Source organism: Tyto alba, unplaced genomic scaffold (assembly GCF_018691265.1).
Source record: "Tyto alba isolate M040663 unplaced genomic scaffold, T.alba_DEE_v4.0 Super-Scaffold_1000006, whole genome shotgun sequence".
Taxonomy (NCBI): Eukaryota; Metazoa; Chordata; class Aves; order Strigiformes; family Tytonidae; genus Tyto; species Tyto alba.
In genome coordinates, this window is record NW_024881272.1 from 34,464,154 (window position 1) to 34,492,018 (window position 27,865).

General features: G+C 52.3%; 1 protein-coding gene across 11 annotated transcripts in view; it reads left to right on the forward strand.

Moving 5' to 3' along the window:
- Window positions 1–322: 322 nt before the first annotated feature.
- The window catches only part of LRRC7 (leucine rich repeat containing 7), a 190,083-nt gene continuing 162,540 nt past the window's right edge, over window positions 323–27,865 (forward strand). For 9 of the 11 annotated variants that reach the window (XM_042803958.1, XM_042803978.1, XM_042803968.1 and 6 more), the window contains exon 1: window positions 22,882–22,986. In XM_042803958.1, coding sequence (XP_042659892.1) covers window positions 22,962–22,986 — 25 coding nt within the window. In that variant the 5' untranslated portion in view covers window positions 22,882–22,961. Of the gene's footprint in view, window positions 505–8,941; window positions 9,020–22,881; window positions 22,987–27,865 lie in introns of those variants that run through there. The other 2 variants (XM_042804008.1, XM_042803965.1) reach the window with 2 other exon arrangements.

The window sequence follows — 27,865 nt, forward strand, 5'->3', positions numbered from 1 at the left end:
CTCCACTTTTGATGTTGTTAAATCAAGCAGGAGCTTGATGTCTACTTGATTTTACCTTTATAACTGTAATTAAGGGAGACTAGAGATCTCTGGAGTGTTGTCATCTGCTTATTTTTGCATGCTGGCTTGTGTTAAAATCTGTCGTGCATTCCCGGCGGAGGGCAGGAGATACGGCGTCAGGCTCTCACAGCCCTTACTGAAACATTTTGTGCACCACAATCATTTCCAGGCAGCTTTTCAAGCCGCTCTCGTTTCTGGGTGGCTGGAGGAGTTTGCTTGTCAGAGGCGCTCCTCGCAAACCCCGCTCCCCAGCCCATTCTCTGCTCCCCAAAAGCCGGGCTGCACGCCGAAACGGGGGGGTGACAGCTCACCGTCGCCAGACCCTGCGCTGGGGGAGCTGCTGCCCGGAGGATGCTCCGCTGCTTGGCATCAAGGAGCTGCTGTTAAAAAAGGAGGTGGACGGGGCTTCTCCTTGGGAGGGAAGAGATGTGCTTTCTGCCCGCGGTAAGCCAGACGCCGGTGCTGGGGTGCTTTGAAAGGTGAAAGAGGTTTGGGGAGTCCTGGTTTTGCTGCAGCTCTTGCCGGGGTGTTCGAGGGGAGGGAGACGCAATCGGTGGGCACCAGCCCTGGGGGGAAGGGGCGAGGGAGCAGCTCCTCAGCCTGGTTTGGTGCCGCGGGTGCAGGGACAGGGTGGCAGGGGCTGGGTTCCTTCTGTCCCCCCAAAATTGTCCCAAAGGGGCCAGCAAGTCATGGGAGGTGCTGGCAGGAGCTCGGTCCACAAATGCTGCGCCGTGATGCTCTGCTGAGGGGACCAGCCCTCGCGCGTGGGGTGTAAGGGGCAGGAACTGATGCAGGGCCTTTGCTGTGGAAGATTTTGGGTCTGGGTTTTGGTGTTGTCTTGTTTCGTTGGGATAGATATTTTGGTTTTTATGTGATGGGAGGCTGCTGGGAGCTGCCCAGGAAGCCTGGAACTGGCGCGTCAGTAATGCCGCACGCGGAGCTGTGGAGGTGGGGAGAGGGGCATTGCATCCACTCCCCCTGAAATCGGGCTTTGTTACTTTTCAATTAAAGACTTGGAGCTTGCAAAAGCATACGGCTCCCCAGAGGCCCTAATGAAAAGCCAGGAAAAAACAGATTCGGGTCCCTGATATGTCTAAGCAGAGCGTTTTCAAGATCTTCCTCCCTTGATCAGAAATATATGAAGTTGGTATGAGTCCAGCTTGAAAAAAAAAGAGATTATGCAAAGTGCTTTAGGAAACTTGCTGTCAGTAAGTGAGTGAAGAAGCCCCTGAGCTTCCATGATGGAGAGCGGGGTGTAACTCTGGTCGCGTGTGCCTGGAAATGTCTTCAGGCTCTTTCACTGTGAAACAAAACTTTAGCATTGCTTTCCTAGTACTCTGGCAGTATTTTGCGTTTTTTAATTACTTGCATGCTTCTGCTTTTAAGGAGTGCGCTTCCTTGCGCCGAGCTCCGGCTGCCCGAGGTGCAGGAGCTGTAAATCCCCTCGGGGAGCTGGGGGGGCTGCTCACGCCGCCTGCACGGGCGCCTCGGCGCCTCTCTCCATCCCTAACTTCACCGTCCCGCCGCTTGCAAACAGTTCGCTTCAAATGTGAATAGACAGAGTTACTGAGTGCCCTGGCGCTTGCCTGGCTCTACTGCTGAAACCGTAGTGCTCTTGTTTACTGCCTTCATGGCCGCTATTTTGCTGCTGGTTTTATGTTACATAAAAAGTGGCTATTTTGCAATATAAAATACAGTAAATAGCAAATACCACAAGTACAGTCTGATACGATCCAGTAAAATTTTGCTGCTGTTATTCCACATTGGTTATATTTTTCATTTTATTTTTCACATTCTTATCTTGATGCTTTTGCCCTGCGACACAATACGCAGTTGACGATTTTAGAGTCTAGAGTGGCTTCACGTTATTTGTACAAAGAGGTTACAATGAGGTGATACTGGTGTGTAGTGGCATTGTACAAACCTGGGACAACTCCGCCTGAGCCCAGGAAGTCCTGCACAGCTGGTGTGAGAGGGCAGCTGACGCCGCAGTGCTTCAGAAAGAAGCAAAACATATTTTTACTTGTTAACGGGTGGTGCTTTTCTTAGTCTGGCCGCCTAGGTTTAGGTGTCTGTCCCAGCTGCTGTGAGTGGCAGCCCCTACAGTGATCCCCCTCTCCGGGGGAGTCTCATCTGCTCCCTCGACACCAATGTTTGCCTTCGCAATGTTTTGCCTTAGCAAAGCTGTTTCATGTGCTGCTTCAAGGCAGAGCATCAGAAGACGTATGGTTAATTCACTGCCATTGCAAAGATGATGCTAAACATGAAAACACTCGTGCCAGGTCAGCAAAAGCTGTTCTCTAGGAAAAGAAAGGGCAGGAGAAAAGCAGCCTGCCTGCTCCTGGGTGCTCCCTGGGGCTGTGGGGTTGGGAGTTTGTCTGCTCCAAAACCTGGCATAGGTTTTTCCCTCCGTGTATGCATGCAACGCAAAAGCAAACCTAAGCTGGAAATAGTTGACTGTTTGATCCTTACGCTCTGTGAGCTGGCGGGGCAAGTGCTGGCACAGGCACCTGCAGACCCGGGGGTGTCCCCAGGTCTCACAGCCCCACGAGCACACACCCCACCACGTCAGCTCCCCGGCGTGCCCTGCTTTCCACCGACCGCCTTCCCGTGAGCGCTGAGCTCCCAGCCTGGCTGCTTTATTATAAGAATGAAGCCTCTAGTAATTTACCAAAGGACTGAAGTAGTACATTAAGCTTCACTTTCTAGGTACCGGAAACAACATTATAAGGAAAAAGTAAGACTTAATACAACAAGATACCTTGGTAGTTACTCCCACCTAGCTCAGCCGAAGTTATCACAGCATGCATTGGATGAGAAGGCAATTGCCCAGTTCCCACGGCACAGTCCTGCTGTGGCTGTTCTGGGGGCTCTTTCTGCCACGGATGTGTGGGGACACTGCTTCGCTGTGCTGAAACCATAGGATCAGGGATGTCCTATTCGTAGGTTCATTCTGGGAGATATATCCTAATTCTAGTCAAAACCTTGCTGCTCATTCTGATTGCACGTACGACCTTGAAAAGTCCAAGGAGGAGGATCTTAGATTGTAAACACACAAAAGCATTATGTGTGTGTGATCCCTCTATCTCCATGGGCTTGTTACCAAAGTAAGTGGCAGGTCCAGGACCGATATATTTTACTTAGATGGTTTTGTGAGTCTTTCTCCTTCCTACCGCTTGTGCCGGCCCCGAGCGCTGCCCATGCCGCCGTGGACAGCTGTGAGCAGCTCCACAGTATGTCCACCGTAGATCTCCAGAACTTCACTGAGGAGAACCCTGGCTTGGAGGGAGTCTCGTGCAGTCGTCCTTTTGCTGTGCAGCATTGGGGATCTCTTCAGGGGGATCTGGGCGTGAGATTTAATCCATCCCAGCTGCCGTCCCAGCCTGGCCGTAGCCGTGCAGAGGAGCACTGGGCGAACAGCTAGGAGTGGAGAAGAATTACCAGGGCTCTTCCAAAGATGCTCATGGATATGAAACTGGACGACAAGCAAATATTCTGAGCTACTAGATTTACTGCCTTGTGTATGTGCTGGTTGTATTATTTTGGTCAATAATCAGCAGTAGGATTTTAGGTTACCCCTTGTGTAATAAAGCTCAGATTTGTAACAGTGGAACCTCCTGGACTGTCCTTGTATGGGCAGGGAGGGAGAGAGACCACCTTGATGGTTTGGAGATGAAGAACAAGTGTTTTGTGTCAAAAATCAAGGGTGAAAAATTAAATTGGGAGAGATCCAGGAAGAGTTCTGGAGTTACAGATGACATTTTTCTTGTCAAGGCTGCCCAGAAACATGATCACCAAAGCCAGTGTAATCAAGAAATGGTCTAGAGATTTGCCCCTCCAAACAGCCCTTTAACCCTTCCCCATCCTGAGGGGAAGGCGCCGTATGTGGGGCTGTTCACAAGAGCACGGAAGAGCTGCCACCACTCCCACCTCCGCCGAGAGGACAGCGAAGGGCCGCTCGACGTGACACCTTGCACTAGCAGGACATGTGGCTTCTGACCTGCAGGTGACACGGGGTGGCACATCTGCTTGCAGCGGCTCGTGGAGACACTGCTAACCTCCTCCAAGCCAGGCGTGTGTCTGGCTGCACCAGCAGTTCCCCACCGAAGGATCACCATCGCCAGGGTCCAGAATACACTGAAAGGCTCACATCAGCTGCCTGGCCTGGGGGCAGCAGCTCGTGCTTGTTTTGCCTCATGGAATGGAGATGAGTTTGGGAAAGCTGTAGAAGTGATGACTACCTGCAGTACTCAGCCACTGCAGTGGAGCTACCTGTCACGTCTAGGGTGGGAATGGAATTTTAGGAGCCCAACATCACTGTTGGTGAAGGTCATGCTCTACGCAGTGCCTCAGCTGATGGAGCAGGAGGGTGGGAGAGCACAGGAGAAGCCGAGGGGCAGGAAGGAGATGGAAAACTCGGTGCCATTCGACTAGAAATTCTTGGCAGCGAGCACAAAATCTGCTGCAGGTGTAGGCAGCTTTACTCCTGGCAGAAGCTTGGTCTTCAGAAACCACCTGTGTGTCCCAACGGGTGGGTGTACCTGGAACCTGGTGTTTGGACGTGCTGTGAGCCACCAGGACCTTCTCTGTGAACCCCACGTACTGTGGATGAGCGCCACAGGTGAGCACAGATCAACCCTCCTGAAAACATCGTTTCGCTCTCACGATGGAGGCGTCACCCCAAGGGACCAGGCTCGAGCCTCCCTCCTTCCCAAGGCAGGATGGGGAGAGCTTTGCCAGAGAGCCAGAGGATTTTGTCCCTTACTTAGCGAGGCTGCAGTGCCCCAAGGTGGAACTGTGTAAATAAGACTGTATACATGTAAAAGGAGATGAAAGATGAGGCTGCACATTCTTTGTGCTCCCCAGCCACATCCCCCACCTTGGTTAGGATACGTGCATAACGTGTCCCCCGTGACAGGTTGGGAACACAGAGCAGCTAATGCAAGAGACGATCTCTTTTCATATTCAGTTGCTATTTTTTTCCCAAAGAAAATAAATTTTTAAGTCAAGTTTTTCACTCTATCTGTCCTAGAGCATAGACAAGAAAGGTTAGTTATAAATAATGTAGAGCTGCGTCCCCTGTTGAGGGGAAGGAAAATACAGGGAACCTCATAAAGAGAAACACACCCTCAATGGACGGGGATGAGCCGAGGGAGATGGGGATCCCACCAGGCCACCAAAGCCCTTCTCCTGCCACGGGGAGAGCTGCCAGTGGGCCTCCAACCAGGCAGTGAGCAGCCACGTCTGCACAGGCCAGCCCCAACCCCAACCCCATCAGCAGCTCCGAAGGCTTGTCAGGGCAATGAAAACTGCAGCAAAAGCAGCTGGATCAAAGCAGCATCTGAGCAGAGAAACACTTAATTGGGCTGTGCTCTGGAAACTACTGGAAGATGAGGCCAAAGAGGAAGGCGTCATCTTCCATCCGGCTTTTTAATCGATTCAGCCAGTTTTTTGCGTGTGGCAGAGCTGCTGCCTGGTCAGCGTGGTACATCACCCTGTTGTGGTTTGAGCCTGGTCAGCAGCTAAATGCCACACAGCCGCTCGCCCACCCTCCCCCCACTTGGGAATGGGGAGGGAATCGGAGGGGCAAAGGGAGACTCACGGGTTGAGATAAAAACAGTTTAATAATAGTAACAGAATAATACAGTGACAGCAATATCAGCAGGTAATGTACCGTACAGCTGCTCACCACCCGCCTGCTCCCAGCCAGTGATCCCAAACACAAAGGCCCCACAGCCACACCCCCAGAAGTGGCAGCCCCTCCTGCCTTTATATAGTGAGCACAATGTCACATGACATGGAATAAGGGGTGGATACTGTCCTGGTTGGGGCTGGAATACAGTTCCTTTTCTTTTTAGCAGCAGGAGCAGTGCTGCAGCACAGAGACCCCCGGGGCTCCCCGGGTCCCAGTGCCCTCACCTGTGTGCGGGGGCGAGGGGAGCACAGCTGGAGGGCTGAGCCGGGATTGGCTGATAGTCCATGTCATGTGACATTGTGCTCGCTATATAAAGGCAGGAGAGGGCCTGGAGGGGCTGCCACTTCTGGGGGTGTGGCTGTGGGGCCTTGGTGTTTGGGATCACTGGCTGGGAGCAGGCGGGTGGTGAGCAGCTGTACGGTACATTACCTGCTGATATTGCTGTCTGTATTATTCTGTTACTATTATTAAATTGTTTTTATCTCCACCCGCGAGTCTCCCTTTGCCCCTCCGATTCCCTCCCCATTCCCAAGTGGGGGGAGGGTGGGCGAGCGGCTGTGTGGCATTTAGCTGCTGACCAGGCTCAAACCACAACACCCCCCCCATGTCCCCACCGCACGCACATCCTGCCCGCGTGGTTGCTCTGCATCCGCACACTGGGAAAAGCTCTGCCCAGGGATGAACCATCGTCCCCCGCTCAAGACAGCCCGGCGACTCAACGCCCTCGCTTTGGGGGGGGGACAACCCACCGCTGAGCACTTGGCAATGCATCCTTGGGCAGTGCAAGCCACGCAGGAGCCCTGGAGCTGGAGCCTTCCAAATTTCTTTGCTTTGTTTTGTCCTTTCGTGCCCCTGTGCAGAAGGTCAGTCACTCCTCACGCAGTGCAAGAGGGATGACGACTCACTGACGGAGAAAATCAGCTTTTGGTGATGGGCTGTGAGACAAGCTTTGTGCAGGGGAGGGAGAAAACTGCTGCAGAGGTTGCACGGGCTGGGAAGCTGAAATGCAGCGCATGTGCTCGAGGTCCAGCACCTTCACTGTTAAGGCTGGCCACTTTAGCTTTGCCATGCTAAGGGTGTAATGGCTTTCTGTGAAAAGCCACTTCATTTTGTATATAAAGGAAGTTGTTAGCATTAGTACCGGGAAATACGTTTTAATCACCTTGTGTGGGAAATTAGAAAGCTTTTGCTTTGGCCAAATAAGGAAACAACAGACCTAGACAGAAAAATAAGGGGAAAGGGACGTGCAGTTGTATTAGCAGCAAAATACGCTTTATCTTACAGTTCAAGATGGTTTAATTCTAATTTCTCAGTAGAAACTTCTGAGGAAGAAATCACTCAAAAATTATTTTACTTTCTCTTAATAAGTCAAACACAGAAGTGACTCCGCTCCACGCCTTTGCTCTCCTGCAGGGAAGAAGGAGACGGGAGCAAGACACGGCTGACGTGCAGAGCTGGTCTCCCCGCTGCAGGACAGGGCTGGGTTTGCCCCCCGGGCAGCGGACCCGGTCTGCCGCGTCGGTCTGATACAGATAGTTTATTGATGGAAACTGTTGTTCTTTTAATTGTATACTGAGGATTATGCTTTGTGGCATTCATGAATTTATGCAGACTGTGAACAGAGAATTCCTGAGGAATCTGCCAAAGAGAGCGAGAGTTCATCAGAGGGCACGTGGATTGCAGTGTGTCGGTGGGGGGTTGGTTTTTGTGGTGGTGCACGATGCTCTGCAACAGAGGACAAGCCTTGCACTCTGCTTACTTTCAAGTTAACCACTTTTTGATATCTCTGCCTGACATAGCATCTAGTACCAGGACACTTAACTTACCTGAGTTGTCCTTCATGGCGGTATCACAGCATTATTATTCCTTTAAGAAAGACTAAAATGTGTTTGCCTCCTAACAGCTAATGATTTCTTCAGCATGTGGTTTCCCATGCACAGCTGACTTTTTAGCTTTGTGTCATACAGCGTTGGGAAAGGTCCAACTGTTTTTAACTTCTAATTTTTTTTTTTTTTTTTTTTTCTATTTAAGTGGCAAGGTTTTCAGAGAAAAGCTCTGTCTGGGAGAAAGACACTCCCCTGCCTACTCTTCCTTTGCTTCGTCACCAGAAACATATGATGAGGTGTGTTGCAGCAATCGCAGCATCGCTGGAGGGCTCGAGGGGCAGGGACCTCTGTGAACGGTCCTGCCCAAGCCCCTGCATGAAGCAGGCTCACAGGCAGCCGGCTGTCCAGGACCTTGGAAACACAGAAAATCACGATATAAAAATAAACACAGAAAATCAGGGAGTCCTGATGCACCGCTGGGACAGGGCTGACTGCAGCGAAGTCACCCTCATCATCCTCTCCCCTACCATGGGGGCCGTCTGCCGTTAAACTATCGTTGGGAAAGCAGAGGACGCGTGTCAGGCTGGGCTTGCTGCCTTTCAGCCACTTCACACTGAATCCATAATTCAGAGCATCAACCCGAATCCTAAATAAATGTGAACTCCTCATGGGCGCTGGGATTAAAGGAGGAGGCATGGTCCGTCAGTGGACATCAGTGGTCCCGGGGACAGACGGACACTCTACAGTCTTCAAGTACTTCAGCACTTTGGGGCCAGTTTTATGATAACTTTAACCTGTTGTGAGGAAACGGTAGTTTGGGAGGAAGAAGGTCTGCTTTGTAGGGGCACGTTAAACCCACCAATGGTGTGTGTGCACCCTGCGAGCCGCTGTGCTAAATTATGTGCCTGGCAGCAAACTTTAATGGAAGTTTTGAATTCTTTTATTGTTCAGTTTTCTACTTGAAGAGAAATTCATCAAACGGGAACTGCAAGGGGAGCAGAGCACTGCGCAACTTTTCAAAAAAAAAAAAAAATAGGTCTGCTTTAAAGATATCACTTGTTTCAAGCCCATTCTTTTACACCGGTCACGGCTGGCAGCCTCCAGCCAGGAACTGGTTTCTCTGGTGGCTGCCCATGGGACCCCCCCCCCCCCACCCCGAGGCAGCAGACCCTTCCCCTGCTTGGCCGGCCGCGCAGCCGCCCCGGGGACTCCTCTGCTCCTGTGCCACCCTCGGGCTGAAGGTGCCAATGGCTCTGGCTCTCATCCCTCGGGGATTTCTCAGGAAGCAATGTGTTTTTGACAAAGAAGTCACCTCCACGTTCCCCCCGCCGTGTCTTGAGCCTGTTCCGCTTTCTCAGTTATGAACTTCTTTGTAATGAAGCAGAAGGAGTTAAGAGTGTTAATGAATTAGGGCCATCGCATCTAATGTTTGCAGCCCGTAAGTTGAACTCAGGGACTTTTTAGATGTCAAAAAATCCCCTGTCTGGTTTGCAAAAAAAGGAGATGGGAGAACCTGATAGGTGAATGGTTTGCTCATCCCTTAATTTTTCTTTACCCCTTTACCTGCACTAAACTGGCTCAATATACTATATTTAACAATTTAGTAACCTAATATAAGACATATATTGCTCTTTCAGAACAGTGACACAATTACATTTATCTGGCGCATAGCCTTGCACACATGGTTCCTGAAGTTACCTAATTACGGTCGCAAATCCGAACACCACAGTTTAACTGGGTGCCAGAAATCCTGCTGCTAAAGATGAAAAGAGACCGAGCTGTTATTCACTTCCAAAGAGCCGTTAAGATCGGCTGAGCTGCACCATTTTATACCACCGAGGCTGTGGCTGTGCATGGCTGTTTCACTGTAGGAAGCTATGCATCTTGGGGAAAGCATCTGCTTTTCTACTTCTGTGTGTGATTATTTTGACACAAAAGAGCATGGAGTATGGACAAAGCTATCATTCCTTTTGATAATTTTAATGTATGGCTTTTATTTTGAATACCGGGGCTTCTCCAGCTGCACCTTACAATTTTTTTGTTACCGTGAGCTGTACTTTTTTTCCCATTTTCTCTATCAGACCTATCAATTCTAAGCTGCTTTCTTCCTCTGCAAAGTCTTGGTTAATTGAAAATGTCAGTTATAGTATTTGATGATATTGTCTCCCCTATTCTAACTCTGGCTGTGATAGTGACTGTTGTGAGAAGAGACTTTATCCTAAATCTAGTCATAAAGACACAGTGCAAAAGTCTCGGCTGCCATAAATCAATAAGGGATTCAGGAGAGCTACTTCAGCTAACAAGGATTTAAACCCCAGTTCTCATGTGCCTACTACTCTGTAGGAAGAGTACAGATAACCTTCCACTATCGCTTAGTTTTGTCTTTAGTTTCATATATTCTACATCTCTTCCAGTGCTGCTCTTGGCTTAGTACAGAGATATTGAGACCCACGACGTTAAGGAAGTCAGATGAAGCAGCACAAGCGCTGCTTGCAGCAGCCTCATGAGAGCATCAGGTGCTGGGGATCCGCGCTCAGAGGTATCAGAGGTGTCTGGAAATGGCAGGGAGAAGGTTCAGCTCCCTGCCCGTAGCTGGGCAGGTTGCCCAAGGCCCCCAGTCTGCCCGGCGGTCAGCAGGGAGGAACGGGGCCCCGAGGAGACGGCAGACGCTTGTGCCAGCTCGGGATGAGTTCCCTGGAGGTGTTCGCTCCTCTGCTGCAGAGGGTAGTTTGTTAGATGTTCGCCTTCTAGATGGTTAAAGTTTGGGGAGGTTCCCAGTTTCCTAAAAAATCCAAGTCACGAGGCAATGATGGAAAAAACCCCACTTCGGATTTCTCATTTTACCGGCTGCGTTTTGGAAAATGAGTTGAACGTCGGGAAGCACCTGCGCAGCGGGAGCAGACTGTAGCAGTGGGGGAAGCAACTGAAGAGTTGCCTGGGTCAAATATCCAGGCTATAATGGTTAAGAATGAAAATTTAATCGTCTTGGAAAAATCTGATGTGGAGGATTGTATGGAGAAATTGTCTGTAGAAATGAAGAAAAAAAAAAAAAATTACAATTGCAGCTTACTTCCTTTAAGATCTGAAAACCCCAAAATTGCTGCTTCCACCGCTGTGCTGGGAAGATGCGGGAGTTCCTGGGAAGTGTAAGACTCTCTGCTATTCCAGACTTCTAATCAGTGTTCAGCTTAATCAGCAGCAGAAAATTAAGGCAGAAGAAAATGTGCAATTGAATTTGAGCAGGGACCCATGAGCTACTCTTTCCTGGAAGAACAACGACCCCTCTCATCATCATCGAAAGAAAAGTCTACCCGCGGTATCATTTTTATTCTCTGGCTGCAGACATAACTCACTCTGCATCTTGTCCAAACCTCCTTCTAATCATCATGAAAGAGGTTGACAAGGCACAAGATTATCCTCAAATATGCACTTTTTCTTACATTTATCTGACTGTCCTTCACCATCTGCCTAGCAAAAAATGGGTATAGAAAAGAAAAATTAATAAGGAGGGGAAATGAGCATGGGGAGAACAGATCTGCGCTCAGACAGAAATTGTTATTCCACTTTGGTTGTGGACTGGGAATCCTTCAAGCCTCAGCACCTTTTGGTGCCAACCTGTGATATTCAACACCCTCTAAAATCTGTCCTCGGCTGCCGTCCCTCCGTTACCTGCCTCTTCACTGTATAGCCATGAGTTTCCAAAAGTACTTTGCTGACTCAAACCCAGACACTTCCCACGAAATGTGTGCGCTTGTGGCCCCGCTGCAGGACTGGGGCTGTCCCCTTGAGAGCTGCCGGTCTGGCGGGGCGGCTGGCTGCACGGCGCGCTGCGGGGGCAGGAGGCTGCAGCCACCGCCGGGGTTTAGAGCTTAGAAAAAAATGACACTATTAAATGAAGTGAGACTTTGATTTTATGGGGTACGAAATGCTACTTACATACTGCAGCCTTCGAGGGAGATGATCGTTAAGCAGTTATTTGCGCGAGGAGCTTGGGTGAAAGCTGGGTATTTATTTCCCCCAGTCTAGGGACTGGGTATTTATTCCCCTCACTCAGAGCACTGGCTCTGCCCTCTGGGAGCACCCGGCCACCTCCAGACCCGCAAGGAGAAAACTGCTGAAAAAGCAGTTGGAAACGACAAGCTCCCACTCCTGTGTGTCCCTGGAGAGGAAAAGCATCCTCACGTCTGCCCGGGCTCCTCCGGCAGATTTGCACGGGCTTTGGGGATGCCCTGGAGTTCTGTTCAATATACAACATTATGAACAATACACGTGTTCATGCAATGTCCAGAAACCCGCCCTGCATCGCCTCGACTGCTCGACGAGCGAGAACCATCCCGGCCAGACGGACACGGGATGGCAAGGGACGGGCAGGACGGCGCGGGGACGAGCGGGCACAGGGAGGGCGGGAGGTCTCGGGGCCCGGGAGCAATGGGGCTCCTCTGAAATAGCTCCCAGGTAGCGCAGCCAAAAGGTCTCAGGAGGGGAGCTGAAGGAAGCAAATAAAATGGTTTGGCCGCTGCTTATGGCAGGTTCTTGCTGAGCACAAAGTATTTCAGGGAAGAAATGGAAATTGTGGTTGGAGCTGTATCCAGCTGGCCTGGGCAGGCGATGCCTGGCCGGGCTCAGAGCGGGGACCGGGCGGTGTGCTGGGGGGAGAGGAGCTGGGGGGGGGTGTCCAGGCAGCCACAGGCTGACCGAGTGGGGAGAAATATTGTGGTTATTATTACAAGCAGAGGGAAAAATATCGCCGTGCTGCTGCGGCACCGTGCTGAGAGCGTGGGGGGGGCAGGAGGGGAGCCCGCGCTGGCGGTGGCCGCAGGGACAGGGGCACAGGGCTGGCAGAGTGTGCGCAGAAACATCGCTACGTAAAATTTGAATATCCGACCTCGGCAAGAGATTTCGATCCAATGAGATACTTTATTTTATTAGGAATATATTCCGTATCCAGGGGGGCTGCTCTTCTGGTGCTAAACATTATAACTTATTCTAATGTAGCAGAGGAAATACCACCCCAGTCTGCGGAGCCTTTATTAAAGCAGACTCCATTCCCGCGGAGTTTCCCCTTGGCTCTGGCCGAGGGGCCTGGTCGGGCTGGGCACGCCGAGCCCCAGGCTTTGCAGCACCAAGGCTGCTTTTCTCTCCTTCGGCTTTAACTTGAGTTGTTTAGAAATTCACACAGAGTCTTGAAAGACGTGATTAAATTCCCAAAGTGACCAGGTCACCACACCGGTGCAAAAGCTTTATTTTAGTGTGGTGCCGAGGGAAGTACGAGGAGTCGAGAATGAGGGGGACCTGTGGCTCGTATGGAAGAACAAAGCAAGCAGCTGCTTTTGCCTTTTTCTCGCTGTCTGTCGCTGCAATCAAGCTTTCCTCTTACTTTTCATTTAAGTCACCTACTAATTTCAACAGTTTTACGTGTTGAAACACAAAGAGAAGCAAAGGAGCAGCAAAGGACGTTGCTTCCTCTCGCTGCTCCTGTGGGTGCCTCTGCCCCCGGCCCCCGGGCTCAGCCTCTCACCCGCTGCCACGGTCGCATCCTGCACCCAGCCCACCACAGCTCTGGCCACGCTCTCTTGGGCTCCGGGTGTTATTATCCTGTTCATTTGTACGTGGTAACCTGACAGTAACATGATTCACAGAGCCAATAACAGTTTTTGATAACAATAATTGCTAAGCCTGAGTCCTTAACCAGTACGGCTCAGTAGGGAAACATTGACTTCAGATATGTTGTGCTGTTTCAGCTACTAATAGTCAAAATACTTAATATCGATTTCTTCTTCTTTAAGAAAAAAAAAAAAAATTAGTCATGGCATACTCTTTCCTGGCAATTAATGTCTTTAATATATGAAAACACTGCATTGCATTATGTGGGTTTGACACTTAACCAAAGTAATTAGTGTATGCAATAATGAATCTTACAATTTTTCCCCGCTGTAAGAAATAAAATAACTGTAAATAATTTGTTAAAACTTGACCATCTCACCAAGCTTTTAGCACTTTGTTCAGCACTCTGTGTAAATCAAATTCAGCCCCATCCTGCTGCTGGTCCCCCGCGGCAAGGAGGAGCTGCCTGCGTGCTGGGCTGGCCGCGCACCCCCGCCAGGGTTTGCTCTGCGCCGGTGGGGCAGCGCCAGCAGTGCCTGTGTCTGAAACCCTTGGATTTTCCACTCCCCGGGAACAGGGAAGAGGTTATTTATTTGCGACAGCCTCCAAGGGCAGGGCTTTAGTTTGGGGGGGGCAGTTTGGATCCAGTTTGAATCCAGGTATTGAGGAATTCACATCAAAGAGCCCTTAACAGTAACTAGGTATGAGAACTGCAAAAGCTCGATAAAAATGCTTGGCCCCTTCGACCTCCTGTAAAAGCACAAACGCGATTCCAGCGTGGGGACAGTGCCAGAAGGAATTGCAGCTCCCAGCAGCGGTGTGATGCTGAGGAGCTCCTCAAGCATCTGTCTGTGGGCAGCGGCTTCAAAGCCCCCGTCCAGGCCAGAAGCTCTGCTCACGGTTCAGCCTTAATGCCAGAGTCCACGCGCTTTCATTTCAAAGCAGTTTTTACAGCAGTTCACGTTGCATTAAAATAATATTTGTAATAGGCGGGAAGTTTTAGTGTCGGGAGAGATCCTGGTATAACTGCTTCAGAAAAGTAATAAAACTGGGTTGAATTGTTAAACGGGCGTTGGAACAGCTGGCAGCAGCGTGGGCACGGTGGCGGGGAGCGCACCAGGGAGGGTGGTGTGTGATGCTGGGGTTCGTGTCACTCCTGCTTGTCAGGAGATGCCGTCCCCGGGCGGGGGTCCCGTGCAGACTGCTCACCCGCGTGCTGTTAAGGATTTTCCTACTTCTCACTTCTTTAGCGACCACAGTAATTATAAAGATTTTGTTGGAAATTTCACTTTCAGTATGTCAGGGCAGACCTTTTCTATTCGCATACTACCCTGAATGCTTCTGTTTTCTTTAGCCATCACTGTTTGTCATTAAACAGCCTTGACTGCAATGTGACGTAGGAAGGGAAAGGCCACCAAGGTGCCAGTGTCTGACCAGAGCTGTGCTCACACCGGGGCTCTCGTCCCGTTTCTCCTCCCCATCCCCACCACAGCCGGGGCTGCCAGGGAGCGCAGGGGCTCGAGGGGAGCAGCCAGGGATCGTTCTCAAAATTCACTTAGTTGCAGGCACCCGTGCCTTTCCGCCAGCTCTTTCTTATCTTACGGTGATTTTTCCCTTTTCTCCTTATTTTTCTTATCCAACAGCACCATCTGAATGATGGGAATGTAGACTGATTTCATACATGGAAACAATTGGGCTGAAAAGCTGCATTTTCCTCGCCTCTTCTGCAACTGCGGCGCGGAGATGCCGCGTGCGCTCTCCTGAATAGCAAAGGGGATGGTGCAGGGTGGGTTGGGCCGAGGGTGCTGAGGGTCCTGCTGCACTGGGTGCTGAGGGTGGCACAGCCCTCCCCGTCACCCGCATCAGGTGGGGACTGCGACAGCCCCCGTGATGCTCCAGGTTCTGGGGCAGTGGTTGTGTCGGAGCCATAAAGGAGAGCGGAGCCCGTAAGCACTGCCCTGAATCAGAGCCTGCAACTGAAGCAGCGCTGCTGAAATCACCGGAGACAGTTTTGGTCTCCACGATTAAAGCTGAGAGCAGGATCTATCCTCAGGAAACGCGTCTCCAACCATGTCCCAGCAGAGGCGAAGCATCACTGCGGCTGGTTTTGGGTGCAGCACCCTTCTCACAGAGGGTGGGGGCTGCCCGCAGCCACCCTGCCCCACGAGCAGAGGTGGACCCAGGCTCGCTGAGCCTCTCTTAGAGACAGTTCTGAAACCGATACCATCCCCTGAGCAAATAACCACGAGGTAATGAGGCGAGTAATCTTAAGGAGTAAAAAAATTCAGTTTTCATTCTGAAGTTAGTTTGGGGTCTGCGTGGGACAGTAAGAGCTGCGAAGGTGCAGCCTGAGCGCTGCTTGCCTCCTGCTGCGTCTTCTGCTGGCTGGCTGTCCCCACCCGGCTCGTCTCCTTAGAGCGGGAATAGAAAGGGCAGCTGAAAAAAAAAAGAGATCAAACAGCAGCGAAAGACACTCAGCCGAGCCCGTGAAACTCACGGCAGCAATGGGCTTCTGCATCTCACGACGTGATTTCTCGCCCTGCCCCTACTCCTGCCCCTGCACGCCCAGCCTGCACCCTGGTGAGCTCATCCTGGGAAACCGGGATCCACGCTCCTCTCCTCGACCCAGAGCTTTAGTGCAGACCGGGAAATTCCTGCAGCGGTGCCAGCGTCAGGCTGGAGTCACCTCCCTGCCCTTACCTGCCGTCACCTGAGAGGTTTCCCATCCCAGGCGACGAGGTGGGGCTGCCAGGACGCACGGACGTGCTTGGGGTGGCAGACGGTGGGCGCACAGAGGCTCAGGGCTGTGCTTTCCTCTCAAACCTGAGGACCATGGGTGTTTCTTCAGCACCTGCCCCTTGTGGTTACACCACTAAATGGTAATATCATCCCACTTTCTTTTCTGTTTTTTCTTTTTTTTTTTTTTTTAAGATGTTAAAACGTGTGGAAAGGCTTGCAAATGTGACCTGCAAACCAAGACGTTCAATGCCAGAGTGAAAATAAACAGGTCCTGATGGTTACTGCTATTGTTCTCGGGGATAATGGCAGAGAGGCAGCGCAGGCTGGGGAGGGAGGGCTCTGATTCATAATTTGTCAACCCACAATGTTTATAGTGCTTAGATTGGGAAAAATACCTGTTCACAGAAATGATCCTCAATAGGCTTTGCTTTCTACTTACTGCCATTGCTTAGTAACAGCTCTATTTTTAAATGCTAAGAGGGTATTAGACCAAAAAAAAATGGAAGTCTACTCAATCTCCAATCTAATGGGTGTTAAACTCGAGGGGGACGCGGCTGCTGGCCTCGGGGGAGCTGGCCTGAGCACGGGTGGGCTGCGGGCACGGTGAGCCCTGTGCTGGTGGCCCAGGAGCTGCCCCACCAACCTTCATCACTTCTGGTAGAGGTATTTTTTTTTAAAAAATCAATAAAATCCGCGTACTCCTCAGTGTGGGCAGCTCACGGTGACCTCCCGGAGCAGGTGGGTAAAACCTGAGACGAGTGATGGGACTTTCCTGGTGCAGCTACAGGTGGGCTGATGAGGAAGAAGAGCGTGGGCGCAGGGAGCTGAGCTTGGGAAGCGGCAGTGGGGGCTCTGCGGGGGCACCCGCCGGCCGCTCTCCCTCCCTGGGTGATCTGCCCCCACCCCAGCGTCACTTGGGAAAGAAATCTCTTACAGCTCCTGCTAAAATAGATTTCCAGGATTATCCAAATCTCCTGAAGTACCATCCTGAGCGTCTGACTTGGGAAACCGCTTTTGCGAGTCCCGTGGAACCGGGAGCGCAGCCCTGTCCGTCCTGCTGGCCCGGCCCCCGCCCTGCCCCACAGCAGCACCACGCCTGATCTTCCCTGCCTGATCTTCCCTCCTTAAAAATATCGAGATAAATGGGATGAGTTGTTTTGGACTAACCCCTGTGCCGCATCCACCGAAGGTCAGGGAAAGTTCATTCACTTCACTGGGATTCACAGCAGACAGCATATTTCCCTCCATCCAGGTCTAATGATCAGCGTTTATTAGGTTTTTTTCTTTCTTGAGGATACATCAGATAAACTCATTGAAATCCCTTGCGGACATAAATGTGCTTGGTCAAGGGAGAGCCCAGTGCCAATAAAGAGCTGATCTTTCCGCTAACAGGTTGTCCCTAAAGACTCATGCCACCATCACCTATCGCTGTGTTTTGAATATATTTATAGCGGGGATATGATATTAAATATGTGCAAAAAATCAATTGTTTTGTGGTTGATTAAATGTCAAAACAAGGCTCAGGGTTTTGGTAACTGCCAAGCCATTTACTGTGTATACATTTGATTGCCACGAATATCATTCCTGCTGCAAAACGATCATAATAAGAAAGTAATAAAACAGAACATAAATGGCTGCTTTATTTTCTGAGCTCTCTCGGTGATGCTGTTTTGGGAGCCCTGCCAGGCTGCAGCTGCTTTCTGCTGCCGGCTCCTCTCCCCGCCGCCCGCCGAGGGGCCCTGGAAGGGCCCTGCCCTGCGGGGAGGGGACACCTGGGCACAGCAACTGCTCACAAACCAGCTACAGCTAGAAAAGTAGGGTGAGTGACCAAAACCCCACAATCCCAGAAATGCTTTTGAGTGTTTTCGATAGCTGTGAATAATAAGAGGATGTCAGGAAATCATGTTGTTTTTTTTTTTTTAAATGATGAAAGGTATGTTATGAACATAGTCCCGGGTGTGAAAATTGCAGTTTCTGGGGACATTTAAAGCCAGAGTAATCATAACAGCGAACCTTTATGGAGGAGTAAACTGCATTACCTGCTAGGTGGTTTACAATTGCTCGTGTCTGTGCGGAAATATTTGCTGCTGGACGTATTCTGCAACACGTAGTGGTCTTCCCATCGAGCCCTCCTTTGCGGCACTTCTGCCAGCGCGGCTTTTGTGAGTCCTCCCCCCTCACACGTGCTGTTTTGCACGCCGGCACGTGGCTGTGCATTGCCGGCTCCTGGCTCGTGAGCAGCACAAAACTCTTGGCCCCGTGCTCCCGCCGGCTCCACGCCGCATCATCCTCGGGCTGGCCGGCCACCGTCTCCTCTCCCGTTGCCACCCCAGTCCAGATCCGGCGCAGGATTATTATTTATCACTAATTTTATCTTGCTCGTTGGGATCTGCAGCATTTTGGGGCTGGAAGCCCGTCCGCGGCGGGGGCAGCTGCTGCCGGGGGTCTCGGCGCAGGCGCCTGCTGGCAGCTCTCCCTCCCGAGCGCCTCGCCTACACAGCGTATATTTTAATTTTAGAGATAGAAAGAATTCAAGTATCTTAAAGGTCAGAAGGATATGAAACAGGGAATAAACACAGACTGTTTCTGTGAAAATATAATGGAGCACATGGTGAGTATTTGTTACTGCTGCAGTATCTGCAATGTATTTTTGACACACGCTTGCTGCAGAGTGCAGCCCACTGCAGCAAAGGAGGGAAGTCGAATTTTCTTCCCTCTGCGCTCGGCGGAAAGCGCCGTGTGTGTGCTTTGATGAGAGGTACAGCAAAAATGTAATAGCCAACAACTTCCCCAGCACTGACAGAAAACACTAGTGGGAAGCCTCTGCATCAAAGCAATTCTAATTTCCCCATGTTAGCAGCGGAGTTAGGAATGACCTTCATCTGCTCTTCATACAGGCGGCTCTGACAGGGAAAGTCACGCATGAATTGTGGCAAATTTAGATGAAATCCTGGATTTGAGAGACAGCTGTAATTAGGTTTGAAGTAGACATTTAAATACTTTTCGCCAGATCGACCTAGAGAGCTCAGCCTTCTCCAGGGCGGAATTTAAATCGTAGTGAAGGCTTTTGTGCATCACCTGAACATCACATCTTGGGAGGCAGGTACGCGGTTCGGAGGGAAACAAGATGGAAGCGAGAGGGTTAGTGCTGCTTCTGCCGACAGCCCTGGCCCCTGGGGGCAGCCCTGAACGCCCCAGCGGCCCCCGTGTGCCGCCTGCAACGTTAACGTGTGAAAAAATAGAGAATCTGAGCGCGGCTGCAACATTGGGAAATGTGTAAGTGTCTGGGTTCCCCTTGGCATCGTCTGGCTTTGCCCACTTTCTGCTGGGGGGTCCCCAAACCCCCCCGCACCCCCCCCCCCCCGCCCCCGGGGCCCATGGCAAGGCTGCTGCCAGCTCCTGCGGGGAGAATCAGGAGGTGGGGGGAGATCCAGGCTTGGCCCAGCCTCTCCCACAGCTTTGTTTGTGTTTCTGATGAGAAAACCCACGCGGCGAAGTTTGTTGTTTCCTTGTTAACACCCAAACCGCGCCTCCCATCCGGGGGAGGAACGGGACGGGAATCTCCTGATAAATACCAAGTTGGATGGAGGTTCAGCTGCTCGCGGTGAAAATAACCTGGGATGTGACCCGGGGCGCGGGAGAGTGTTAATTGGGGCTGTCCTCACCGCAGCCCCCGGCCGGCAAACACTGTGGCATCCCGGGGCATGATGCTCCCCGGGCCCACGGGGGTGTTTTAAGTGTCCCAGGAGGGAAGAGTGAGCAGATGCCTGGTCGTTATATTTTATAACAGGTTTCTAAAGTGCTTCCAGATAATATAGATTAAATAATTTCACTATTAAGGAGAAGAAATGAGTCGTTCCATTTTGAAAAAGGGTTGTAACTTCTGATGTTATAGCCTGCTGATGTCATACACTTAGGAAAAATTAACTTTTCCCCTTACGTGATCCAAAGTAATTTCAACTTTTTGTCCTACGATGCAAATATTCTAGTGAGATCCCCAGCTCCTCAGCGCCGATCGTCCTTCGCTCCTTCTCTCCGCTTGCAACCCATTTTTAACACCAACCCTTGCCAAAGGCTCACGTAATCCCTGCGCTTCCCAAACCTGCAGCCTGCCTTTAGAGCCCGGTGCAGGAGAGGGAAGCTCGGAGTGTTGATACAGCTCTTGGCGTCCTCCTGATGCAAGAGCTGTTGCAATTCCTCCCCGATAACTGAAGGTCAAGCGTGTGGGGGCACCGGGGGGGCCGCCTGCTCTGCCGGGGGAGGAGCTGAACTCGGGGTGGAGTCTGGCAGTAGGCTGCTTTTTGGGTTTCCATGAAGACTTTTTTTTCTTCCTTTCAAGCACACTTTTTCACACCTCTACACAGTCTCCTGAATTCTGCGACAATCAGGAGGGTGCAGAGGACAGTTCAGGTGAAATCTCTTCCTGGGACCTGCTCCTCCTTCTGACTGTCCCCCGCAGCCCAGCTCCATCACTCTGCCCGCCAGTTTTTGTCACGGACAGAGAGATCTCAGAGCTTTTTTCTTCAAAATGCCAGAAAGCGGGCAAGTGCCTGCTGCCTCCCAGCTGCACACGTCTGCCTTCCCTTTCACGGGAAGGCCGGGAGCGGCGGTGGCACCGGCAATGCAACAATGCTCTGACTCTTATCCCAGGCAGGGATGCTCCCACACGTCCTGTCCCATCCCTCCCAGTTTTGCTTTTTCCCCCAAGACTCTCAGGAAGAAGGTCCATTATTGATAGTCCATGTTACTTCCGAAGTTACTGAAATTTTTTTCCAGACACTGCACTGACACGCCCGACCCAGAACCACTGTTACCATCTTGCAGCACCCAACTGGACTTTTAGTTACTGTCCACCGTGGCCTACTTAGAAGCTGACCTAAAAATCAGCATCCATCTATAACACTACAGCCCATGACTCATCCGCTCTTCTCAATCTTAAAATGAAAGCCTCCAGAAATGGAGATTGTCGTTGTCTGGGAATATATAAAGTAGCACTTGAGAGGACTTAGTACAACCAGAAGGAAAAAAAAAAAAAAATATTGGGACTTCTACGGGGAAAATTTTCAAAGTTGTGTAGCACCACAGTTTATCAAATATAAGGAACTGTGTCCTTGGTAACTGTTCATTCTCTATGTATTACAGACTTTTTAAAATCAGATAAAATAGTAGCTTTATTTCAGGTTTATCAGTCTCTGATTTACCACGCTGTCTTCCCAACTAGTGTGACTCCAGTGGATGCTGGTGGGGCCAAACCTGCAGAACCCCCCCCAGGAACTCATCCAACTTTCCTATAAAACTAGCCGAAGGAATTTCATGATTTTAAAACTTTCCTTAGCCAGGTCTACAAATGAATAGACTCTTCCAGGGTTTTTCCAGCTGCAAGTCTTTTTGCTCTGCAAAATCTTGGAGACATTTATCAGGAGCACACAAGAAGGGAGAAGAACTCCCTGTTATGACAAAACTCATGCTACAGTGGATCTCCTGGGGGACAAAGTTCCACCACCTGCCTACCAGAAGCTGTCCCTGCAGTTTGCCTCCTCCGTGCGCAGAGCCCCCGCTGCGTACCCGCGCTCGGCTGGCACCGGGTGTGTGTGCAACTGGTTGTAACAGCAAAGGCTTCGCCTCTTCGATGTGTTTCTGCCGAAAGAATATTTTATTTCACGGTCATTCCCTGCTGGATGGAGGCAGAGAACCCCGAGGGTGCTGCGGGCAGGACTCGGGTGGCTGTGGGCGCTCTGGCCAGCTGCGGCGGACGGGGAGATGCCAACCTTGCGGAGGTGCCACCGTGTCACCGCCCAAGTCAAACCAGTGAACCCCCACTTCGAGCAGTCCCAAAAGGCTGGTGGAGCAAAGTTTTTTCTGGGCCGACTTTCAGTTTGCGCTGTGGGGATGGCGAGAGTGGGAAGGCGTGGGAGATGCCCTGGCTGGCCAGTCCTGGGAGCAGGGACGGAGCACCCACTGCTGCCGTAATACCTCGTGGGGGTTCCCTTCCAGCTCCTGCTGAACGCTTTCCCTCTCCGACGCCGGGCAGATCCTGGCGGAGCAAGGTGACGACCGCAGAGCTCGGGGCAGGCTGTAAAGCCACCCTGTCACCCTGGAAATGGGGTGCCACCATCACGGCCCGCCCAGGCGGCGCGCTGGGCCACGGTGGCTGGTGAACGGGCCAGGCCAGTGGCCACGGTGGCTGCTGCTGCCACCGCCGGTTCTGCTTCGTTTGGGAACAAAGAGGAAAACCAGGCAGAGCAGCACCTGGGCTGGCAGCTGCCCCCGCTGCTCTGCAGAGAGCCGGGAGGAGCCGCAGAAACCCGGGAGAAGCCGCAGAAACCCACCAACCGACGGGTCCTGGGCATCGGCCCCGGGCAGTGCACGCCCACGGCGGCAGGTTAGCTCGCGGGAGGCCGTGGTCTGTGACACCCACGCGTTTTTCCCCATCCCCGTCCCTCCCACGGGGGTTGGATGCTCCCGGGGATGGAGGGCAAGCCCCCCTCACCTGCGGGTGGGATGCCTCTGCAAGGTTTCCCCCCCACGCCCACGCTGCTGTAGCCCGTGGGCTGTGACATCCCAGGCCCGTGGCGGGGGAATGCTGAGGATGCGACATCCCCCCCCCCGCCCCTCGCAACTTCTCAAAAGTGAAGAAAATGGCTCCGGCTTTAAGGCGCGGGGGCAGAGCCGGGGCGGGCAGCACGGCGGCGGGGGGGGGGACGGGACACACACACCGGTGATGCTCCGCACCGCTCCGCGCCTCTCCGCACCTCGGCGCGGGGAGGGCGCGGCCGCGCTCCGCCCCGAATCCCCGTCGCGCCGCTCCGCTCCGCCCCTGCGCCGCCGCGGAGCGCAACGCGGGCGCGCAGCGCGGCGAGACCCGCCCCGCCATCCTCCCTCGCCGCCGCCTTTGTGTTCCGGGCACCGCCCTCCGCGCAGGGAAAGGCGGGACTTGCGCGGCGAGGGCCGGCGGGGCCGGCGAGCCGCGGGCGCGGGCAGCCCACGGCCGCGCCCCCGGGCAGGTTCCGCGCCCGCGGACCGCGGCTCGGCCGCGCATGGACGCGCGTTCCCGCCTGCACCGTGAGTACCGCCGAGCCGCGGCCGGGGTTTGGGGGGGGGGACACGCGGACACGGGTGGGGGGTGTCCCGCGGGGTGACAGCGGCTCAGGGATGCCGCCCCCCCCCCCCCCCCCTCCCCGGGGTGCGGGATGCTGCGGGGCCGCGGAGCTTCCGCCGAGGACAAAGACGCTCCCGGTGCCGCCCCCGGCCCCCCGCAAGGCTCCCGCACCCCGCGGACATTTCGGGGTGGTACTGCTGCCGGCGGCCCCTTCAACCTGCACCGGGCTTGGCGCAGCTCCTGGAAAATTCTGCGCCCTTCCCCGCCGCCGTGCCTCTTCCCCCCCGAAGCACCCGCTGCCTTCCCGGAGCCCACGGCTCGCCACGGTCCCGCGTGGCTTAGCTGCTGCCCCCCCCCAACACCCCCAGATTTTTACACCTTGGCCACTTCGGAGAAGGCTAGTGTGCGCTGGAAGTTGCTCGCCACGGGCTGGGGGAACCGCGGGGCTTGAGCCCAACCGGTCCGGGGGGATTTTGGAATTTCCCCGGGTGCCAGGCAGGAGTGGGGGGCTCGGAGCTTCGTCTCCCCCAGACCCACCGCCAGCCGAGGGGACGGCGTGTGCTCGGGGAAGGGTTGGGGCCGCGAAGGCACCACTGAAAGTTCCTTGGTTTTCAGGAAACAAACCTGATCCGTACCCCGGGTATTTCTGATCTCCCTATCGCTCCAATTAAATCCCTTCATTTTGCTTTTGTACCTTTGCGATTTTCGGCTAAAAACTCCGGCCACGTGCCGTTCTTGGTTTTAACGTCAGGTGTTCCGAGCGATGGTAATCCTTAGGCACAGATGAAATAGAAAACATTTTCCTCATCCTTACATGACAAGAGATGTGACTTAATCTGGTGGGTTTTGCCGTTACGCATCTGCTCGCTCAGATACTCGCCAGAGGATGTATGCTTGCCATGGCAACCTCCACGTCGCATATTGCAGCCACTTCTTTGGAAGTAGCAAGACTCGTTAAAGAAATAGGAACAGCTGATTTCAGAATTTACATAATTCTAAATAAATTGTGCATCTTGGAAAACATGACCTCTTTTTTGAGAATATGAATGCTGCTTCACTTCCTAGGCACGGGGATGGGCAGGGAATCAGCCTCCTGAGGAGGTCGTGAATTTTTCTTTCCATGCAACTGCAGTGAAAGAAGGTTTTTTCATTTTTCAAACAATATTAATTGGTATAATCTATTTCAAAACCATGTTAATTTAATGATCTTATAATTGAATGTCTTGATGTGTCGTGTTAGCTTGATGCCCATGTGAACTTTAACCTTTGCTGGTATTTGATGTGTAAAACTTTGATAAAACAGTGGTTGATATTTTTTTGTTTGTTTGTTTTTTAAATTATCTCACACAGGAGGGGTTTTTGGGTGTGCTTCTGTTATGCAAATAATAAGAAATAATTAAAAAAAAAAAAAGGGTTTACAGGCAACTCGTTTTTGCAGTCGCTGAAGTACCGGCAGACAGCACTAACTGCGGCTGGTGCTGCGCAGGGCCTGGCTGGAGGCGGCCGCGGCGCAGCCGGCGCTCGCTGTGCTTCTGGGAGTCCCTCCAGAGGAGGAGGGCTGCACGGTCCGGAGCAAATCCTCCCCTCCCTGGTCCCACGGGAATTTGTAAATGCTTCTTAATCATCCGTTAAAAAAATTTGTTAAAGCCGTAGCTGCTCACGGAACGGGATTTTAAAAGGCAGGTTGTCTGTTATCTCTGGAATATTTCAAGGCGGTGGTGTGTGCACGCTGGTAAAGCCACAAAACTTCAGATTACCGAGGCATTAATAGCCCCTGAGGTATTTGCATCCGTACGAAGCTCCGGCTGCGTGCACTGATCTTAAAGCAGGGATGCCAGCGATGCAAAACACAGCAGAGCAGCGAACTCCATCCTAGACCCAGAAAGCGGGGATTAACCCCCACCTGCGCGTGGGCAGCAGAGGCTCCCGTGGGAGCACAGGTTTCAGCTGCAGGGTGGCACCCCCCGAGACCCCCCCCCTGGGGCTCTGCACCCTCCCCTGCACCCAGCCGCTGGGTGCCTGGGACGGTGGGTGGGAGCGGGGCACCGCGGTGCAGCGAAGCTTTCCTGGTGCTTCAGGAACGGGGAATTTCAGCCCGGCAGATGCTCGGCTAACGCAGCCCCGGGGAGCTGCGCCGGGGAGCCCCGGCCATGGGCCCGGGCAGCCCGTCCTGGGTGGCCCCGGGGCTCGGCCTGGTGACCCGGGAGTCAGACCTTCGGCAAGTGGGTGCAGGGGGGAAATGCTTCCCTTTAAATAAGGTGTGTGAGTCCATCGGACCGGTCGTACGTGCTTGGAGAAGCCACTGGTCCGCTAGATCAGTGTCTGAAAGCTCCCACTGATTACCCTGAAAAGTGCAATGTAGAAAACTGTCCCCGAAATAGTCAGTGCTGCTTTATAATATAAATTAATGATCCCGGTAGATCTAAGCTGAGCACAGACCAAGCACCTGAATGTTGTATTAAGCCCTATTTAAAGATCTGTAAGAGCCACCATGTGTCTTTGGTTTTCATCTTGGCTCTCTCTAATTTTAGCATGGTTTCTGTAGGCTTTAATTTGCCGGGACGGCAGATTGCATCAAATCCTAGGACAAGTCTTTCAGAACTATTAGCTTTTTGTCAGATCTTTTTTTTTTTTTTTTTTTTTTTTTTTTTTCCTGGGAATGCAGCACTTTGTTGATTGCAGAGAAATCCTACGTGTTTTACTGTGCATCTTCGCTGGGCAGGTACGGACCTTTCAGTGTGACCTTTCAGAAGTTACGGGAGAGTCGAAGGTGGAGAGATGGAATGGTGAGGAGGGAGAACGCGTGGAAGGAGCAGGGAATTGGGCTCGGTGCAACTTTGTGTAAGAGGCTCTGGCAGCCCAGAGGGGCGGCTGCTGCTGGCAGTTCTGTAGCTAAGTGCAAAATTAGGGAAGTAAAGGAGCATAAAATCTGTAGACTTCGAGAGGTGCTCTGGTGAGGTGGAGCAAGTAAAATGTTAATGGATCCAGTTATGGTGAATAAAGAAGGAAAGGAAGCCATAAGCTCAGGAAGGCTGCTCTTTTCTATAATAATGAGGAGAACATTCTTCATCTTTTCGTTCACTCATATCCAGAGTAAAGTAATATATAGCTATAAGAGTTCAAGCTTATTGGAGGAAAATGCTTCTCCCCCCCGCCCCAAATACTTTGCTGGGGAAAAGAAATGAAAGCGAGAGCTGGTGCAAAGAAAATCTGAGAAGAGCAAGTTTAACCTTTTATAAGCGTAGTGGACAGTGGGCAGAAAAATAAAATCTGTGTCTGCCTGGGCAGGGTGAAGGACAGCAATACTGTTCATTCAGATCCAACAATCAAGGTGTGTGAAACAGCCGGTGAGACTCTTGTGGGTCCGTGTTTGCCGTGCAAGTTCCCATGGATGGGAAACAAACACTTGGCTTTGTCACCTAAATTGTCAGTCGCTACTATTTTTTCAATGATGTGCTTGAGATGTAGAGACATACTTGTGAAATCCTTGATGCTTGGTTTATCACTGAAGTTTGATGCTTGGAAGATATGTCACGGGCTATAAATAGAGCAATCGATAGAGCCATCCTCCAGGTATAAAATACATACTTGAAGAGCATTTTGATAAACAGAAATCGCATGAGCTCAGAAGTTCCCTGTCGTGCGACGCCGCGAGCGGCGCAGCGGAGCGCGCCCGGCCGCTCGCTGACGGCCGCAGTCGGCGGGAGCCGACCGATGCTCCGTTCCCTGGGGAGCGCTGCTCCGGAGTGGAGACTCGAGTGGAATTTAAAGCTTTGGTTGACTTGGATTGTTTTTCAGCTGCTGATTTGAAACCGCCGCTTTGTTGTTGTCTTTGCTTCCGTACTTTAAAATTTTTTTACTGCGACTGGCTTAGGGAAGACTGGAAGAAAAATGACGGGGTGCCAGGAGAAAGAGGGCATGCCAGAACCTGCTCTGAGAGGCACCCGGTGCCGGAATGGATTTCTACCTCGTGTGACGTCAGGAGCTACGTGAGAGGCCACCCCCAGTGCCGTCTGTCCTTTCTGCAGCAGCACCCAACCTACCGGCGGTGGGTGCTGGGTCCTGGCTGTGGCCGGAGGCGACCGAGCCCCGGCGGGAGCGGAGCTGGGGGGCCGGGGGAGTGCAGAGAGGGGAGAAGAGACGAGGAGAAGAGAAAAGGGGAGAGGAGCTGGCGGCAGGGCTTGGTGGCCCAGGACTGGAGCTGGTGCCCAAGAGAGGGCTGGCAGCGGCTCTGCAGAATCTCCAGCTCTTCCCAAGTCAAACCCCACCAATTCCCCCCGCTGTCGCTTCTCTTGCGTCACCTTATTCCCAAAGATATTAAAAAAAAACCCCCTCCACTGAAACGCCGTATGTCCTGTTTGCAACACCACCATCCCACCTCCTCTTCGCTGTTGCCGTTCTCGGTGTTTGACCATTGAAGAGTCCCGCGGGCAGAGGCTCTGCCCCCCTGGCAGGCGCTTTGTGAGATGCTTTTGCTCCTCCTTACTCCTGCCAGAAGGGCGGTTTGGCAGGCTGGAGCACCACCCTGACGGGAGGGAGGCGTGGGGCTGGCTGCGAGCTGGCTGGGGCTGGGGAGGGGAACGCGTCACCCCAGCGGGAAGGGGCCTCCTGGGACCCGGTGGGCAGCGGCGCTTCCTAATTAACATCACCTCCACTGCCGGTGGTGGTTGAGGGGTGTCGAAACCTCTTTGTACCTTGTGTTTAATTTTGCCTCAGGTATTTGATACACTGATCGAACCGTATGGTTAGGCGGTTCCACCTCTAGGCATGCTGAAGCTTTAGCTGTTGTTACAATAAAAACCCTTAAATTTTAAAGCCTGAGTACTAAATTGGTAGCTTTCA